This window comes from Oculina patagonica, chromosome 8, assembly GCF_052425735.1.
Source record: "Oculina patagonica isolate OP01 chromosome 8, crgOcupat, whole genome shotgun sequence".
NCBI classification, from domain to species: Eukaryota; Metazoa; Cnidaria; class Anthozoa; order Scleractinia; family Oculinidae; genus Oculina; species Oculina patagonica.
The window spans coordinates 9,217,101-9,238,083 of NC_135765.1; the positions used below are offsets into that span (position 1 = coordinate 9,217,101).

General features: G+C 40.7%; 1 protein-coding gene and 1 pseudogene across 2 annotated transcripts in view; one reads left to right on the forward strand and one right to left on the reverse strand.

Moving 5' to 3' along the window:
• Positions 1 to 20,983, reverse strand: part of LOC144662526 (uncharacterized) — a 379,417-nt pseudogene that overhangs the window by 151,747 nt on the left and 206,687 nt on the right. The gene's annotated exons all lie outside the window — the stretch shown is intronic.
• LOC144662538 (uncharacterized) overlaps positions 1 to 20,983 on the forward strand; it is a 50,243-nt gene that overhangs the window by 16,346 nt on the left and 12,914 nt on the right. Inside the window, exons 4-5 of the mRNA XM_078523366.1 lie at positions 17,433 to 17,573; positions 18,277 to 18,644. Of these exons, the coding sequence (XP_078379492.1) occupies positions 17,433 to 17,573; positions 18,277 to 18,644 (509 nt within the window). The remainder of the gene's footprint in view (positions 1 to 17,432; positions 17,574 to 18,276; positions 18,645 to 20,983) is intronic.

Below are 20,983 nucleotides of genomic sequence, written 5' to 3' on the forward strand. Positions count from 1 at the left end.
AAGCTCCCTGTTAAGATCATCCTGAACACCATATCTTCTAAATATCGAGGGTAAAGCGAATTTCGAATGCTATCGCCATCTTTAATATCGATCAGTCTTCAAGCGTGCTGTCGACAACTTCAGTACATCTCCGTGTTGACATTCAACATTCGACCACTTTCAGGTCTGCCATGATGTATTCCCATCTCTTGTTAAACAACCGTAGAATAAATATACCCTTCTTGTATCAATCCTTTGATTTCTCGACCGAAATGCCGGTCCGTTCAGTTCTTCATGGTCGGAAACAAACCAGACAAACTGTTGTTCTCCGATGACATGTTGACTAATTTGAAACTTGCGTGTCACGCAATCGCTTTCGTACTAGTCACTCGGTAGGTTTTTGCTCACGATTGCCATAAATGAAATAAAAAAACACGATGATTTGAAAGATCAGGACGTCTAAATTAATTGTTTTGTGTTTAAGGGGAAGTGGATGGAAAGGGTCGAAATGAATTTCAACTTGAAAAACCCCGCCGGAATTTTTCAAGTTCTCATTAAAGTTCTCGCATTTTTGTTTCCAAAACCGATCATGATTGTTCTTTTAAAAATAACCCAGCCGAGTTGTTGAAAAAAGAACAATTATGATCCTTTTCGGAAAAAAATGTGAGAACTTTAGTGAAAACGTGAAAAATTTCGGCAGAGTTTCTCAAGTTGAAATTCTTTTCGACCCTTTTCATCTACCTAAAACAAGTAGGGGGATTATGGCACAGTTTCGACGAAAAACAATCAAAATAGAAGCCTCTACAGCAGTTGTTTTACAATATGCAAACAACCAAAGGTTAAATTAACGGCAAATCATTTCTGAGCGGCAACGTCTTGTCCAAAATAATATTGTTATCGCAAGTGCTGAACCCACTCCATCACCCCCTCCCCCTCTCCGCTACACCTCACCGAAGGCACTCAACCCCCCAGTTGGGGGGGGGGGGCATTCGGGATTTAAAGTTACGGGGATGATCGAAGGATTTTTTTGGGTTTGAAATTTTCGATTCCGGGATTTTTTTTGGGTAGCAAAATTTGGCAAGTATTTTATTGGGTGGCTGGATTTAACTAGGGATTTTTGGGGGTATTACAAACAATCTCAAAATTCGTGGCAATGCTTTGACCACATAGTTCTGTGAATAAAGTACAAACACTCAACGTGTTTCTAATGTGTTTTTTTGTGTGTGTTATATCTTATATTCCCCCTTTCTGATTCATTTCGTGGCTTAGAAATTTGAAATGGGATTTTTTGGGGGTTGGTTTTTGGTCCACGGTTTTTTTGGGTTTTGTTGGAAGCCTCAGGGATTTTTTTGGGTCATGATTTTCGCTCCCATTCGATCATACCCGTCATTTGAAATCCCGAGTACCCCCCATGAGCTCAACCCAAGGTCCAGATCCTTACTATCCTTTCTATTTTATATCCTTTTGAAGACAAAATAAAACCTCCTTTTCGCTACCTGACGAAATAAAAACGTGTATAAACCATCAATAAAATTGAGGATGTTGCCTTTTTTACGTAGCTCCAGAAGTGACACGTATTTCTACTTTAATTAAATTTTCACTTTCGACAGGGGTCCATTCGGCTTTAAATAAAAGAAAACAATTTAGAATATTTAGATAGATCGACTGCCCGGTGTTTGGTGGATTAAAAGAAAAGTAATATAAGGGATAATTCCTTACCCCTTTCGACATTTCATAAAGGGCAATTGGTAGAGTAAAACAGACTATTTCGTTTTTGCCCCTTGTTACTTTTTCTTTCTCAAACTCATTAATAATTCATCAAGTTAAAACAAAGAATATTATAACCGTGACGGTGGTTTGGAAACCCGATCTTAATTAGCATAGATTTTTTACGATTTTATTTCTCCGTTTACTCCGTAGTTTTTGTTTCGATCGAGAAGATATATCAAACACTCGAGACAGTGTTTCATCGGCTATCCAAACACCTCGAATTTCGTCAAAAATACTCCGCTGCGCGTCGTATTTTCAACTCTCTTCTCGGAGTTTGGATATTCCGATGAAACACTGCCTCTCGTGATTGATATATTACGTCAAAATGTTATATAAGAGTAGAGATATGGACGGCGTCTCGGGCTCGAGGCCTCGGGTATAATTACTTTTACCCGTACGCATGGTACGCGCTGGTCGTAAAAGATCTAAAAGTTACTTTCCTTCTTCATGGCTTTTCAAAAAACTGTTGGAGCCTAGTCCCTGGGGAGGGGGGGGGGGGGGGTTCTTGACCTAAGTTTAGGTATAGGGGTGCTGCTGGAAGTTTGAAACCCTGACCTTGTTTAGGACAATAAAAACTTAAAATACCTACCCTGTGTAGGACAACACCCCCTATTCTAAGACCCTATTTAGGACAAAGGACAACATCAACAATCATTTACGCTTTATTGTGATTGCGTCCCATACGCGACGTTTGAAGCATTGAAATGCAGAAACACCTATCCCACCGAATAAAATAATGCTTTTTTATTGCAGTGAAAGCGAAAACAATGTAAATACATGGACGACAGTCTTGCAGCCATACCCTGTCTAGGACAGATTCAGGTCCTGTTTAGGACAGGAGCTTGAAATTATATACCCTGTTCAGGACCGGAGGAGTCAAAAACCATACCCTATCCAGCGGCACGTCCCCGTATAGGCCATATAGGGGAGACCCCCCCCCCCCCCCCCCCCCGGGCTAGTGGCCCGTCAGGGCGGAGCTTCTTCCAGTTTCAATATATAGTAGGAGTATTTTACTCCTACAAAATAAGATGCTAGTCCATCGCAGGATTATCCTCTCCTTCCTCCTCAACATACACACCTTGGTGGAGACAGCACTGTGGGAAAAAAAATTGTCTTGCCCAAAAACATAATGCAATGATCCCGGCCAGGGCTCGAATACGGACCGGTCGACCAAGAGTCTAGCGCACTAACGATTTGTGTACTTGGAGATGTTGGTTGGTCAACTGGACTGTGGATGACGTTTCCATGTGATGAGTGATAAGTCTAGTTTCAGCGAATGTATACCCTATTCAGGTCTCAAATGCGGCACTAATTCGCGGGGGGTTGGGGGGGGGGGGGGAATTTGAGGACACCACTTTTGAAACAAAGCAAACACTGAAAACAGACTACTAGCACAGGTACCCGGAAAAAGAAAGAGAGAAATTGGGCTTGGTGTAACGGTAAAGTTCATGAACGGCCTTCACAACAAAACTACGTACTGTAATAATAATGGACAGAGCACTTGTTGATCGAATAATGGTGTAATATATTCACTTAAAGTGTTTTAGAGTTCCATTGTCGGTCAAAGGGAATTCTTCGAATAAGCACCACATCGGGACTCTTCTATTCGGAGGAGGCGCTTATTTACATTTTGTCCCAAATGCGGCGTTATTCAAATGCTTCGCTTATTCGGGGACGGCGCTTATTAGATGGAATACGGCAGTTATTTTAACTGGATCGGAAGATATGTAGGACTATATGCCGTGAGACAGTTGTGCCAGGTAGGGGCCCATGGTTGTGCCTGAAGAAAAACGGCAGTGCCTTTCAAATCGTATTGACCGAAATGATCGATCTATTTTTTTTTTTCGCAATGTCTTTGACCAATCACCACTTACCCAACCACGGGAGGCTCCGCCCCAAAGTGAAGATGTCGTTCTGGATACCTCAATACAATAGTTAACAGGGCAAGGTCTCTGTTTGCTGTATTGCTGTATACCTGTTTTCACAAAAGGACATATGATCTGGACCTCAGGCGGAGTACCGCTCGTCGTCGTGTAGGCAGGGGTTAGTGGGTTAGTGGCGATGGTGTGGGCCAAGCCATCTGTTGAAAATATCATTTTGGCCAAGATTCTGTTTCTTGCAAATAATGGTTTACCATATATTGTTTCAACCTTTAGTTGATTGAGTATAGTGAAACAATGAGCGCTATATTAAACCTTTACATACCTTATTACAGTCAACTCTCGTTAAAGCGGACACGCTCGGGGCGTCGTTTAGTGTCCGTAATAGCGAGAGTCCGTAATAGCGGGATCATTTCCAGTCAAACCTTATTCGCCGGGGATCTGGATTTTGTCCGTAATAGCGAGCGTCCGCAATAGCGGGGTGTCCGCAAGGCGAGAGTTGACTGTATAGGAAATTAACGATACATGTTATTAACGCGAATTTCAAAAATTCGCGTTAATTTTATTGATGTTAATTAATATAAACACGTTTACTATAAGCATTTAACCAGAACATTTCTTAAATTCGCGTTGATTTTATTACGCGTATATTTTGTTCGCGTTGTTAAAATGCTTCGTTATATTCCTATAATAAGGTAAGTCTGTTTACGATGAGGACTAGTTTACGATTTTTTCGTGAAGGGTCACAAAGGGATGCTGGCACAGCGTTAACCAGAATATTTACCGTATTTATTCGATTTACCGCCCTGGGCGCTTATTAAATTTTTGGACCTTTAGGGTGGGCGCTTATTCGAGGTGGGCGCTTATTCGAGGCTGGGCGCTTATTAAATTTTCAACATTTTAAGCAAGTAGCACGTTTATTTTGCAAGAAAACAACAATTATAATAACTAAATGTGAAGGTGTACGAAAGCTGAAATTAAATATTCATTAAAAGTTTCAGTAAAAAAGCTAAAAAAACTCGGTTTTCGGGATAGTCATTTAATAGTAGTTAGTCAATTTTAATCTCAACTTCAACAATAATCATCCTTCCTTTTGTGCCCTCAATTTACACGGGTCGGGTGGGCGGTTATTCGAGGCTGGGCGCTTATTAACTTTTTCTACCTTCAGGGTGGGCGCTTATTCGAGGTGGGCGCTTATTCGAGGTTGGGCGCTTAATCGAATAAATACGGTAATTGAGACGTCCTGATCTTTCGAATTATCGGGTGTTTTTAATTCATTTATGGAATCGTGTAACAAAAAACAACCGAGTGACTATAAAGGAAAGGGATTACGTGACACGCAAGTTGAGTCAACATGTAATCGGAGAACAACAGTTTGCCTGGTTCCAGTGCGTTGTTCTTGACCATGAAGAAATGAACGGACCGGTATTTCGGTCGAGAAATCAAAATGTTGATAGAAGAAGGGTATATTTATTCGACAGCTGTTTAACAAGAGATGGGAATATATCATGGCAGACCTGAGAGTGGTCGAATGTTGAATGTCAACACGGAGATGTACTGAAGTTGTCGACAGCACGCTTGAAGACTGATCGATATTAAAGATGGCGATAGCATTCGAAATTCGCTTTACCCTCGATATTTAGAAGATATGGTGTTCAGGATGATCTTAACAGGGAGCTTCTGCTGTAGATTACATCTAAATACTAGTAGAAAACGGAGGAAAGACTCAGAAGAAGACGTTTTGGACTCTCAGGCAGGAAGAATGTGAGTATTGTTTACGTTTCAGTGACAGATAATTTTGTAATTATAAGTATTTTGAGAGCGTTTGCACTCAGCGCGTATAAAGAGCCCGAAATAAATTTTTACACTATGTTTTAGAATGGCATTTCCCCTTTCAAAATATCTGAAATTCAAGTTATTTAGAGTTTTACCGGGTAGAGAAATTCTTTCTCGAAAAAGAGCGCCAAATTAAGAATTACGAGCGAAGTTTAATGCGAAGTTTACGACACGAAGTTTACGACACGGTATTAGTCATGTTTATTGTGTGTGTTTAAGAAGACGCTGGGGTTCATAACGGTTTTGTAAGTTTTTGACCGGTTGAAAAAATATTTGAAGAAAAAAATCCCACCACGTTTCTAGGCCTACCATAGGCTTTCTTTGGGTGGCATATCAAAAATTCTGAAGTGCAACTTTTGTGCCACTGCCCGCTCGGTCTGAGTCGAAATTTCTTCTTAAATTGTTTTGTATTAATTGAGCGCAGCTACTCTTACTGAAATATAAATACTTACACCATCTAAAACCATTAACTAAAGGCGAAAGAGTTTTTGCTTTAATTTGTTAAAATATATCGACTGCCAATTGTAGAAAGTTATAAGAAAATAACAAAAACTTCATTTTTGATTTACTCAAAAACGCTTTTACAGATTTTCCTAATTTTTTGTGTACAGGTAGTCTATCTACTATACTTGAACATATCAAAAAATGAATACCAAGAGTCAAATCAAGCTTGTTTGAGAACAAAAGAAAACGTCAATGGTTGCTATGGTAACCTTTGTGATTAAGTGACGAATAAAAAATTAAAATTTGGTCATATTTGATAATTATGGTGTATTTTGGTAAAAATCAAACAATGGCTTCCCAGATAATTTTAATTTTCAAAACAAGCACCCTTCGGCTAAAAAAACTACATCGAGCCTCCTTAATATGCTAATATATTATCACACCCTAGATCACTATACAGTCAACTCTCGCCTTGCGGACACCCCGCTATTGCGGACGCTCGCTATTACGGACAAAATCCAGATCCCCGGCGAATAAGGTTTGACTGGAAATGATCCCGCTATTACGGACTCTCGCTATTACGGACACTAAACGACGCCCCGAGCGTGTCCGCTTTAACGAGAGTTGACTGTATGAGCCTGAACTCCGTATTATAATTTTAACTTGATAATGATGACATGGCGTCATCGAAACGTCGTTCTATTTTCCTATCGCTTATTTTTCTTCTCAAATGTTTCACAAAACATTTTGTTATTCGAAAGCTACAAAAAAACTTATACAGTCAACTCTCGCCTTGCGGACACCCCGCTATTGCGGACGCTCGCTATTACGGACAAAATCCAGATCCCCGGCGAATAAGGTTTGACTGGAAATGATCCCGCTATTACGGACTCTCGCTATTACGGACACTAAACGACGCCCCGAGCGTGTCCGCTTTAACGAGAGTTGACTGTAAATATCACTTAACACATTTAATGATGTTGCAATTAGCGAAGCGCACTAATGACGTCACAGAATTTGACCCCCGATGTGAGTCAAAATTCGGACAAACAAACCGCTCTGTAAGAGCATTGTCCCGGGGGAGGGGGGGGGGACTCCCATATGAAACGGACGGGGATGCTCGTTGGAAATTTTGAAAAGAACCCCTAAAAGAGACCAATCTGGGTGTGGCTCAAGCCTTTCTTGTCCCCTAAAAGATACCAAAAACTAAGAATGGAGTTTATATTTGTATATTTCTTCGTGCGTAACCCTAAACGAGACCATTTTGGCTAAAAATACTGGCGTTTTAGGCGTTTTTCCCGGAACACCCTAAGCGAGACCAAAAGTCCGAAATTTACACCCCTAAGCGAGACGACGAGCATCCCCGTCACTTTCATATGCGAGTCCCCCCCCCCCCCCCGGGAGCAATGTATGGTTGGCTGGCACTTTGGAGGCATATTTAGCGATTGTTTCACGAAACCATGGCCAGATTGGCTCGGACTTCGGAAAGCCTTACCTGTGCAACGTAGAAAGCTCAAACCGTGGTTTGAAACAAAAGGTTTGTCAAACAGAGCGATTATTCAATAAATGTGTGAAATGTTTTACTCTCAGTTATTGAATGGATTATAAAGGCCCAATTTGCTGTCGGGATTTGCTGAAAGAAAACATTTCTTTTTATGAGAAATGCAAAACTGTCATGATATATGTTACGTCACTCGTAATCACGTGGTCTTTCAATAAACATGGCATGGTGTCAGAAGTGGTAGATTCAAACACAGTTTGAACTACAAAAACCTAGCTCAAAATGAGTGTATTCAAGCCGCCCTCAACGCTAAGTCTAGAGGGAAATGTTGCAGAAAACTGGCGTACAGTCAACTCTCGTTAAAGCGGACACGCTCGGGGCGTCGTTTAGTGTCCGTAATAGCGAGAGTCCGTAATAGCGGGATCATTTCCAGTCAAACCTTATTCGCCGGGGATCTGGATTTTGTCCGTAATAGCGAGCGTCCGCAATAGCGGGGTGTCCGCAAGGCGAGAGTTGACTGTAAGTGGAAACAGCGATTTCAACTGTACATGGAAGCTTCAGGATCAATGAAGAAACCCGAGAAGCAACGAGTCGCCATATTTCTTCATCTCGTGGGAGAAGAAGCACTTGAGATCTACAACACATTTTCATTATCGACCGCGGAGCAAAAGCTCGACGTCCTATTCCAGAAATTTGAGGACTATTGTAATCCGAGGCGGAATATCACATTTGAACGGCACAAATTCTTCACCTGTGTTCAGGAACCGACCGAAGGCATCGACCAGTATGTAAACGAGCTGCGCACCAAAGCAAGCACGTGCGAATTTGGCGTACTGTGTGAAAGCTTAATTCGAGATAGAATCGTTTGTGGAATACTTTGCGACACTATGAGAGAAAAGTTATTGCAAGAAAACGATTTAAGTCTTCAGAAAGCCATTGATATGTGCAGAGCGTCGGAGTTTTCCAAACGCCAAACGAAATCGATAACCGAAGAATCTAAAAGTGTAGATTATGTAGATAAGAAAGCTACACCGAGTGGTAAATTCCCGCCAAAGGACAGAAAGGATAAAAATGACCAGTCGAAGACAAAAAATGGAATCCAAAAGGCATGCAAGCGATGTGGAACACTTCATGCACCGAGAAAATGTCCAGCTTACGGAAAAATCTGTCTCAAATGCAAGAATCGAAACCACTTCGCATCTCAGTGTCTCACGAAGAATGTTCATTTAGTGGAAAGCGATCAAGCCGCTCAACCTATTGTCGAAGACGAGGAGTTAGAAGAATTATTCATCGGTCAAGTTCAGAAAGATGACCATGGGCAAGAATGGAAAGCATCTCTTCAAGTGAACAACAACATGGTAGAGTTTAAATTGGATACTGGAGCACAAGCAAATGTAATTCCATCGGATGTTTTCAACTCGCTCAAAGGAACACCGCAGCTGAAGACAACTAAAGCAAAACTCACTGGCTTCAGTGGATCTGTAATACCTGTGCTAGGAGTGGCCAGAATGATTTGTAAGTACAAAGACAAACAGATTGATTCTGATTTCTTTGTTGTTGAAGCTGAAGGTCAACCCCCCCTACTCGGATTAAGAGCATGTCAGGAACTGAGCTTAATTAAGTTTGTCAGAACTGTTGACACAGCTGATGTCAATACTAAGAGTTCTATCCTTGATGAATTTAATGACCTATTTGAAGGCCTTGGAGAGCTTGAAGGGGAACACCATATTGAAATTAATCCAGAAGTTAAGCCTGTCATTCACCCCCCTAGAAAGGTTCCATTCACCCTTCTACCCAAGCTAAAGAACGAATTAGAACGAATGGAACAGTTGGGTGCCATAGAGAAAGTTGATCAGCCAACAGAGTGGGTTAACTCCATTGTGATAGTGGAAAAGCCAGATGGAAATCTGAGAATATGTCTTGATCCAAAAGATTTGAACCGAGCAGTGAAGAGAGAACATTTCCAACTCCCAACAGCCACTGAGATAACTAGCAAGTTAACTGGTGCAAAAGTATTCAGCAAATTAGATGCCAAAGATGGCTTCTGGCATGTTAAGCTAGACCACCCTAGTTCCCTTCTCACAACCTTTAACACACCATTTGGACGTTTCAAGTTTAATCGCTTACCATTTGGCCTGAATTCCTCGAATGAAGTATTTCAGAAAAAAATGCAGTTTGCCTTTGAAGGAATTGAAGGAGCAGAAGTTATCTATGATGATGTTCTTGTATGGGGCAAAGATGAAGAGTGCCACGACAAAGCACTCAGAAATGTGCTTGAGAGAGCCCGCGAGAAAGGTGTTAAGCTGAAGAAACAAAAGTGTGAAATCAAGATTCCCGAAGTTGTGTACATTGGTGACAAGATTACCAAAGATGGAATCAAACCTGATGAATCAAAGATTGAGGCAATCCTTAACTTGCCATCCCCGCAAAACAAGAAGGATGTGGAGCGCCTGCTAGGCATGGTAACTTACCTAAGCAAGTTCATCCCAAACATGAGCGCCTTAACTGAGCCGCTAAGAGTCCTATTCAAGCAAGAGGTACAATGGCACTGGGAGGAGCAGCAAGAAAAAGCTCTTAATGAAATTAAGAAGGTCCTAACCTCAAAACCAGTACTGAGCTACTATGATGTAAACAAGCCTGTGAAGCTTTCAGTAGATGCATCCCAATCAGGACTTGGAGCTGTGTTACTTCAAGATAATCAGCCTGTGGCATATGCATCAAAATCCCTGACTGACTGCCAGAAAGGATATGCACAGATTGAAAAAGAAACCCTGGCAATAGTATTTGGATGCGAAGGTTTTCATCAGTACCTGTATGGCAAAGAGATAGAAGTAGAATCTGATCACAAGCCACTTGAAGCAATATTTGCCAAACCAATTGCCAAAGCACCACCCAGAATACAACGCCTACTGCTTCGATTGCAGCACTACCACCTAAACGTGAAGTACGTTCCAGGAAAACTGATGTTCATCGCTGATGCACTATCCAGAGCCCACCTGGAGACCACTAACACTAATCAAGGGATACCTGATGCTGAAATTGAAATGCAAATCCATCTCCTGGTAGCTAATCTCCCAATTTCAGAGCAGAAACTGAAAGAGTTTCAAGAAGCAACAAAGGCAGATCAATCTCTTCAGACAGTTGCACAGCTGACCAAACAAGGATGGCCTGACCACAAGAATAAAGTACCTGCTGATGCAAAACCATACTGGAGTTTCAAAGAGGAAATTCATGAAGCTGATGGAATTCTCTTCAAAAGTCACAAGATGATTGTTCCTGAACGACTGAGACCCGAAATGCTTAAAATAATTCACGAAAGCCACCTTGGAATTGAGAAGAGCAAGCGAAGAGCCCGTGACATCCTGTACTGGCCGAACATGAATGCACAGATTACAGATGTGATTGCAAATTGCAGTTCATGCCTAAAGCATAGAAAGAACAATACCAAAGAGCCACTGATACAGCATGAACTTCCAGATAGGCCCTGGCAAAAGATCGCCTGCGATCTATTCACCCTTGGTGGAAAGGACTATCTCTTAACTGTCGACTATTACTCAAAATGGGTAGAAATTGGCTTGCTGCGCGACAGCACCGTAAGTTCTGAAGTCATCACCCAACTTAAATCCACCTTTGCACGCTATGGGATACCTGATGAGGTCATTTCCGACAACGGTCCCCAGTTCTCAAGCCGGAAATTCAAACAGTTTGCAAATTCATGGGAATTTAAACACACAACTACAAGTCCCAAGCACCCACAAGCAAATGGACAAGTAGAAAAAGCCGTTGGAACAGCCAAATCTGTACTAAAGAAAGCTAATGAAGATGGTACCGACCCATACATTGCCTTGCTGGAAAACAGAAATACTCCAATCACTGGACTGAGCTACTCTCCAGCTCAAATTTTCCTTAACAGAAGGCTGAAAACCAAACTTCCAACTGCTACACAGTTGCTGAATGCAAGAATCCCAACCGATGCTAAGTCCCAGCTCTTAGCTCAACAGAAATCACAGAAGCTGTACTTTGACAGAGGAGCAAAGTCACTACCTCCTGTCACAGCTGGTGACACTGTTCAAATGAAAGCAAAGAATGGCTGGAAACCTGCTACGGTTACAAAACTTGCTCACACCCCTCGATCAGTAATTGTGAAAAGCAATGGAACTCTCTACAGACGAAACAGGAGAGACATCATCAAGACACCGGAAGTCACAAGTCCGAAAGGTGACAGAGGGAACACGCAGAGCAGAGGAAGTGACAGAACCATCATCAAGACACCTGAAGTAGTCAGAACAAGATATGGCCGTACTATTCGAGCACCAAGACAAGATGACTTTATATACTATTAGTTTTTGTATATTGCATGTTGCTATGCTGACTTGCTGAGTTGTTGTTATCAGCTGAGAACACTTGTTTTAAAATGACTTTTGACATAAGGTCTTGGACAATGAACTGTGGACAATGTTGATATTTTAATAGCATGTTTATTACTCCTCATACATGTATCTGCTTAGAGGGGAGATGTCATGATATATGTTACGTCACTCGTAATCACGTGGTCTTTCAATAAACATGGCACAAAACGTTTACACTGTTCTTAGTGGCACATTTTTCAACACAACAGAGCTAACCTCAGATTTATGCCACCACAAAATTACACAAAGAAACGCTCGTCCGATCGGTCCCCTTGCCTGACCCGAATATTTAAAGAGGTCAATTTCGTTACACAATTGTCGCGGCAAATACTATTTAATATACACTGTTCGAGCTCGGCAGCTGTAGCTGCAGTCTGTAATAGTAATGGGGATAAATAATAGCTTTATTTAAATCAAACCCGCCGTCAATTCCATTAGAAAGGCGTTTGAATAGCATAATATTTTCGCTCTCTATCTATCATGTGTCGAAACAGATCGAATGGCCGGCGATCAGTGCCGTCAAATTCGGGAAGAATTCTGAACTTCTTGCAACCGACGATCATTCCGGTGCCTAAATGAAGCAAACACAAGTGCTATCCTTCGCAATTATATAATTCGATAGTAATTCGCATTCGGCAGCCTGGATAATTTTGCAGTGGAAATCAAGGTGTCATTACCGGATCTTCGACAATAAATAAATTCAATTTTGGGCCATTTTTTGGATACTTTCAATCTGTTTTTCACTTACTAAAGCAAAAATGTTTGAAATCTATCATTTTTCGAGCCTTTCGAGAATCTCGGCCTCAAATTGTGCCTTTCTCGCCCTTTTTTTCTTGTCAAGAATGCGTCCCCTCCATACAAAGCCTTTGCCAAAACTAAAATTGTTGTCCGACTCACGACTCACTGTGGTGAAATCTATTTTTAGTAATTAGTGCGCTTTGCTAGATGATGAATTGTGCAACTCAGCAGAAATAATCAAGTGTCACGAAATGAGTTCCCTTTGGTTAACTATTAATAGCAACGTTTTAGTGTGTTCGTACAGATCGTGCGGGTAATGTTTGACCTCCTGACCTCTTCAGTGCTTTGGCTAAATTAAAGGCACGGCGCCGCACAGTAAAATCTTTAGGAAAGCAGTCAGTTGAGAAACACACAAGTCGTGTTTGCGTTAGTCACGGAGTGAACGTGACTTGAAATTTCCTTTACCACGTCATCTTTTGCTTTTCAAAACCACATGCCTAGCCGGAAAAATGCCTTTTTACGCATGCAAATATTTATTTTGTTCCGAATGTTCAATAAAATAAACCCAAACCAGTTCATTTAAAAGAAAGCCAAATCACGCCAAAATTAAGAATAGACTATAAAGGCTATCCCATTGTGTTTTTCCGTTTAGCGTCTTCCGACAAGCTTTTGGTAATTCCCCTGGCGCGATGACCTGTATCCCGTGCTTTGACACATTCTTGCTGAGCTTGCAACTTACGTTTCGATAACGTTTCGATTCTCAAAACACCGTAAACTCAAAACAAAAAATGGGATATCCAGAAAATAAGTCGTTGTTTTGCAATATTTAACACGTTCCGGGTAAATTGTACGACTTGTACTCGCTCCGAGCCAAACGCTTGAGTAACACAACAATAAATATTTCACACAAACAGAGCGCAGAGTATTCAAACTGAAAATAGGTGAATGATTATTTATAGCTACAAGCGAGAGATCGCGTGACATGGGTCTGACGTAGTGGTAGTTTTAAATAGCTTGGACATGTCCAAGCGGTCTTTGTTTTCGCTATGTGATTTTAGGTTAAATTAATATTAGCGCCTAAAGACTTGTGCTAGTAAAAATTGCGTTCTTAATCGTTTTAAACTTAGCTGCCTTCGAGCGCTGAACCCCTTACATTCTTAATTGGTTATGTGACGTAAGATTTGGGCTATTCACGTTTTTGATTCTTATATAATGTGTGTAAATTTGACAAGTCACGTTTTTTCTACAAGAACGGAAGTGCTGAAGCACAACTATAGAGTGACACTTTACAAGTCACGCGCTTTGATCACCCACAGCGGAAAGTATTCCCTTGAGAAATTAAAACAGTCCCTTGAGAGTTGACAAGAATGCAATCCCTTCCGGTTTAGATTTTAGCCTATGTAAACGCTATTCTCCTACTTTTTGCTTGTAAACAAGCAAAAAAAGTCGAAAAAATACATCAATGACCCATTCACGCAAGGAAACATTCAAAGACAAATTAAGTGAGATTGTGACATTACTGATAGCAGCTATGAACTTAATGTAGTTACGCTTAAATCATTATAACAAATTATTACGTTCGCCATGTGTTGTGTTTTAGTTTCAAACACCACATCCAAAGCACGTTTTTGTTTCGCGTCACGTCACCTCGTGACACGTCATCCGTTTTTCATCTTTTTGATTCGAGGAGAAACACGAAGCGCTCGGGCGTATTTTTCTCTCAAAGTTTATCCGCTGCTCAAAAATAACGCTATCCGTGCTGAAAAGAGAAGAAAAGGAAACATTTTTACAAAACAAATTCACCAATTGTTTAAAAGGATCAAACGTAAATATTTTGGTGGTGAAAACTGAATAGCGCTACGACGCCTGAGAGCACGAGCCAAAAATGCGAAGGTCGACACTTCATTCATCGAATTACCATGAGGATACTCGAAGAGCCTTTGATTATTTTTCTTACATTTATCACAAGATGTACCGTCGGTTTTTTTGCAGTCATTTGTGTGTTGCGACACTCTTAAGCACTTGCGGCATCTTCTATTCTGCCTCACGATGTCCCATCTTTGCTTGAGAGTCGATCCTTGGTACACAGGGCAGGAAGCAAGGAGATGTTTTGCTTTGCAACCAAGGGCGGACATGATTCGTCATCAGTCGGGCTGCTATCATTGAAATGTTGATCTGTTTTCCTACGGTTCAGTGGGTCTCGCCCTCTTTCAACTTCCGTTTCCGACTTGCCCCTAGATCGGAGAGTTGCTTCTTGGTGGAGCCAAGTTACTAAATTGGTGCCGTTTTCCTCTTTCTGTTGACGTTGCATCTCCCTGCCGAAGTCTGCATTATCCTTCGGTTCCAGTTTTGACAAGAGTCTTAACATGAAGAATGGCGCTTCGGATGCTTTTTGGACAGGACAGCCGTTGTCCTCCATGTCATTCACAAACACAGATATTGAGGTTGCGTAGCGAGCCAGACTCTTCGGGTCGCTTCTCACAGCACCATAATTGTTGATTTCAGCGAGAAGTTCGTCCATCAGCTTCCTTTTGTCTGCAAATTCGATGTCAAGAATCTCCCACGCTTTATCTATGTTCTTGCAAGTCTTCACTTGGTCTGCCCACCAAGATCCCTTTGGCATGGCTTTACGGAAGCGCTGGAGCTGTTCATCCTTGTCTTGGCCATATTTGCTCATCCAGTGGTTGAACTCCTTCTTCCAGGTCACATATGCTTTTCGGGACCCGACCCACGATGGAACTGACAGCCTTTCTAAGCCACTTACTTTCGGTTTGGTAGCCATTTTTTCTGCCATTTGTGTTACTGCGTCAGCAACTGTTCCAAGAACTGCAGTGCTGTCGGACGTATTTTGCAATTGAGCGGCACTAAGTTCCTTTTGTTCCCTTTGATAATTTGCAAATTTTTGCAAAGTTTCTAAATCTCTTACTTTGATTTCATCTCCGGATTTCAGATTTTCTGTCACTCGATCGTCTTCGGAAGTGACACCCTCTTCAACAAATCTGACAGCAATGGCTTCTATTTGTTTTTTAATTCCCCTGTACTTTGTCTCAATCCCATTAAATGTAGCTGTTAACAAGTCCAGTTCGGGTTTCACTGAATAAAGTGCTTCAAATTCCTCGAATAATTCTTTAAGTGCGTGGATGGCATTATCTCTTTTCCCGGAGAGGGTGTTGACATCTACTTTGGGTGGTATGGGTAATGCGATTAAATTCTTGTTGTTCTTAATATAGCGTTGTTTCCCTTAGCCTTGTTTTCATGCAAAACATCTGATGTAGGAGTCGCGCAATAACTTGGAACTTAACAAGGTGGTATTCATAAAGTCGAACTGTTCGGAATCAAAGTAAATCGAAAAGTTTGTACCTTAATCCCGAGAGGTTTTGTCCTTTGGCGATTTGCAGGTTTTCAACGACGGTCGGTCGCTCTTTCACGCTGTCAGTTGTCATTGTTTCCCTGTCGCTTTGACGTCCTTCTCGTGACTGGTTGACCTTTGTCGTGTATCTTCGTGTCTTGTGGAGAATTGTGACTGTGCACTAGAGGACAAAATTGTTTTTGTTGAGTTAAAATTTTACGCAAAATTTTGGTTCCGGTAAAAAATTATTTTGTCGTGCTAGGGTCGCACCAATTTATAGATTTGCCAAACAATGTGTCAACAGGAGAATATTAAATTCGAGATCCAGCTTGAATTGAGTCACGTTAACGTGGAATTGCGGCACGAAGCTTTCGCTTTCCATGGGATTTTAGTCCTTTAATTTTAACCTGCATGCAGGCTACAATGGGAAGCATATTCAATATGCAATGTATTTAATGCCTGCACAACTTAAACATTCAGCTGGTTCTGTTTAATTATGAGCACCAAATCAGGCAACGTAGACGGCGAAGACTGTGAAGACGACACATCCCGCATCGGTGGCAATTGCCAAGACCAAATGGATCATGGTTTGAAATCAACTTTAGCAAAGCATTGGAAGTCATATATGGCCACGAAGGATCCATATCGTGACGAGGTTGGCACCAAAATCAGGAGAATATTTATTTTAGCGCAATTTTCACTTCCCTTTTACGTCTCGATTGACATCTTAATAGCTTTTTTGACGTTTTGGGGCACTTTGTCGAGGTCCAGAGCTTGGCAATTTTAAGTGCCGGCATCTTTGAAAATTTGGTACATTCCGCTCATTTTTGAAAATGTCTGACAAATCAGTCGCACTAGAAAAACCTATTTGACGACAGATTTTTTTTGTAAAACAAACAACTTTTTACACTAGTGCGACCCGGCCCTTTCGCACCACGCGTTAGGGTACTACTTGAGTTGAAGATTCACAAGGAAGATAAGGTCCACGAGATCTACCGGTTGTTTTGAACTAGTTTATTGGTACAAATTCCAACTTGCACACGCTAGCTAGTCAACTGAAAGAAAAGGTATACATGTGGGTCGACTATAACATCTTTAAAATCGGATAAATACAAATTGAAACGACAAAAAAAAAGCTTTCTCTAACAAATAGTCGATATACTTACAATTCTGTAAGGCGTAATCCCGTTTAAAACACGCTATTTTCCTACTTTTGTGTCCAAGGTTAAAACACGCTGTTTGCGATAAGGAATAATTTTTCTCTATGGTCTTTTATTCTCCAATTCGCTCCAATCCACGAGCGAGAGCTAATATCTAATTGGCTGCTAAGCCCAAAAATGGCGGGAATATCGTGTGATCGCGTGATCGGTTCTTTCGCTAATAAAAACAAACAAAATGCCTAGCTAAAAATAAACACTGTCAACGAAGTGCAAAACACTGGTAAAAACACAATGGCGGCATTAGAGACAAGTTCGTTTACCGTAGGATGAGTGAAAACTATTGCAATTTTATATTTCCCTCTTCAGCAAGGAATCGTTTTAGTGGACAGTCCCGGCGTTGGTGAATCCGAAATCATGGACGACATGGTTCAAGAATACCTTCCAGAGGCGTTCGCTTTCATCTACGTAATCAACAGTGCGAACGCCGGTGGAATACAGAAAGACAGGGTAGGATAAGTTAAATACTGCCCAAAAATATTTAAAGAAAGAAAAGGGAATTATTTATTTCCCTTGTTAGAGAACCTTAACTACATGTACTTGATCGTGCGATTTTGGTACCCATCGGCCACAACACATCAGCCCAGTTTGGCATGCTGCTTGTGTATTGGCAAGGAGCACTCGAACGAAGATCGATATCCAGAGCGAGTCCAAACGAGACTGATGTGTCGTCGAAGCGTACACGATCAGCAAGTATTTATTGTACTCAAACGTAGTTTATTTTCTTTACTCGAACAGCAACAATTTTACGATCGAGTCAGAATATGTCCAGCGTCGTTAAGTACTTGCCATCGTGATTGTTTATGGTTTCAAAATAAATTGTCTCGCTTGAGATTTCCTATTATCTTTAATCGTAACGGTCTCCTTTTTTTTCTTTTTCGGTAAATTTGGCCAAAAAGATCGTAGTAATTATAAAGGAGGATGGAATAGCAATAGTACGTCTTGAAACGAGTACTGACACTGAAAGTGAAGAAAACCATGCTGACTCAATTAAACGCGTCATCAACACCCTATTGATGGTGGTTCCCTGAAATCAAGTGGTGTCCTTTCCTGCTTCTAATAAATTTAATTTACAATAACAATTAAGAGGGAGGAGTTAAAAAGTTATTTTCTTCAAGCAAATATTTATATCCTTTATTCGGTTTGTCTTTAGGTAGAAAAACTGATCGAGCACGCTCGAAATGTATCTCTTGATCAACAAAAGGAACTGATCGAGCACGCCAAAAATGTATCCCTTGATCTGCAGAAGGAATCGTCAGCAACTCGAGCTCTGTTCGTGTGCAACAAGTGGGATCAAGTGCCACCAGGAGAGGCTGATGAGGTCAAGCACTACATCATCCAAAAACTCACAAAGTGTTTACCCAGTTTGGACCCAAATTCTCAGATCATTTACATGTCCTCGACCACTGCCAGCGAGGCACAAGATCATGGAATAATCAACGACGAATTTGCTGGTCTGATGAATGGTATTAAATATATGGTTTTGAAAAGTATTGAAGCAAGGTTACAAACTCAGTGGAGGTAATGGTTTTAAGTTGTTATTGGTTGAATAAATAAGTTCAATATAAACTTGAACATACTGTCCGTATTTAAGGGTGGTAGACTTCAACACACTGTCTGTGTCTAAGGGTGGTAAGAAACGGTTTCCAGCATCTTTCAACAATTATATGTTAATGGGTCATTCTTACCACTATTTATCAGTGGATGCTTCAATAATGGTATCCAACAAATCCCCAATCATAAGAGAACTAATTGACTCGGTGGTCTCCGCTATATATTATCAAATTGTGATAAGCTAGCATGTTTAGATCAAGCATTTTGAAAAGAATTTAAAAATCTGCAGGGGTTTCAAAGCTACCTAAAAGTTTGAAAAAATTAAGGTGGCTCTGAACCTCCCGCTTAGGTTCTTTTTTAAATTTGCAGAATAAGGGTTACTTAGTTCAGTTTTGAGTTATTGGCCCTTAGAGCCAAAATTAAGGCTCTTTTGACAGGTTTACTGTTGCTATAACAACCAATTATCTCAAGAAAATAAGCACAATTTATTCAACAATGAGTAGGATTTCTTTTGATACTACTATTGTAGCATCAACTAATAAAGAGCGGTAGTACTGCCAATCAAAAAAATTATCTATTTAAGAGCTAAAAAATACAAGACACCGTTGCCAGCCACCTTAATTAGAAGATCTATGATACGATGATGGTCCTTTGGGGCTGACTCGTCCCCAATTGTCTCTTATGAGAAAGAAAAGCAGGCGCAGGGAATGATGGGAAGCATCCAGAGAAGGGAGAGAGACGACTGCCATATCGTGTGTCGAAAATTTGGAAAGCGCTGTTTTCTTCATTTTTTCACTCAAGACACGGCTGGCTTTAGGTGATTATCCTCTTAAGGGAATTTACCACACTTTTAGCTAGCTGGAACCGTAACACGATGCCGATAACTGAAATAATATTATCCGATCTGATGCGACAACAAAGGCCAAAAAATGTCTACCTTAGGTGTCAAGACGGTAGTATGCAGCGTCACTGAAACGACACTTAGTGTTGTTCATCCACTGTAACTTTTTTTGTGCACTAGGTGATTTACCTACTCGAATTGTCGTTATGTTGTCTGCTCTTGGATGGTACACGCTTTTTATTTTATAAGAATCTAGTTTATAAGAATATCAATTTGCGATTTTTTTAAGAATATCTTAAAAGAATAAACCCGAGGCTGAGATTTTGAAAAGAATATAATTTATAGTTGAAAATTTGTAAATACAATACAATTAACTATATTTTTAGTTGAAACAAAATCAGTTGTTTTCATTTCCTTCATTGTATCATTGTATCTCTGTAAGGAATGCTTTGTTTGGAGCCAAACTGCCAATTGTTATCTGACGCGACATCTTGATCTTGCTGGCTGCAACGAAAAGCGATGGAACACTTGCACAATGTAACACGATACGGATCTGGACACCAAACACTTGTAATTGATTACCCAATACTTGCTAAAACGGAAGTGTCAAACGGTATTTTCTAAGAATGTTCATAAGAATATTTTCAGCCTAAAATCGGCAGAAAAATAAGAATATTCAGCCTGGGTCGGAAAAATCGTATTCTCATAAAAAAAAAGAGTGTATCCAAGCAGGAACATTGAAAACATGCGAATATTCGAAGAGAGGAAAAACCACAAGTATCATTTTGCATTTATTGTGAGTTATGAATCCCTAAAATCCTAATTTGGATTGCAATGTTGATGTGTGTAAGTCAATAATTCTCTCTGCGTGAGTTTTGAAATTACACTGAATTACAACATGACGTGAAAGCCGCGACGATTCAGTCTCGTGTTTTATTAATCGGGCGTGGCCGATTTATAGTTTACCCTTTGGTCGTCCTAGACGATAGTCTCCTGTCGGCTAAAAATGACGAGGATAGCCTGGGCCAATCGGTTTCATTTCAGTTTTGACAGTAAATCGTTGTAGGAACACTGGGTCGACTTTTGGGCTAATCTGCAATCTGGTTCTCTTCTTTGCTTCGGCGGGAGGACAGAGAAAAAAGCTTAAGGGGTAAAGTACTAATAATCACCATTGTGAAACTGTAGTTGCTTTGACAAGTTGAAGCTATTTTTGTAAATAAAAGGGGTAACGTCATTCAAGTCACGCAATGTTTTTGTGGGAAACTTTGAAACTAGATGCCTTGCTGGTTTCTACAAATAGCAGTGTGATCTGGCGGTACATTTTTTTGATGCGGACTCCACTTTAAAACTATTTTTTATATATTTAGCAAGAAGTATGTCGATTTTCATTTCCGCGCAGTTGGGCGTCAAAGTCGCCTGTCACAAAGAGTAGAATGTTTGCAGAACATGGTTTGGATATATTTTA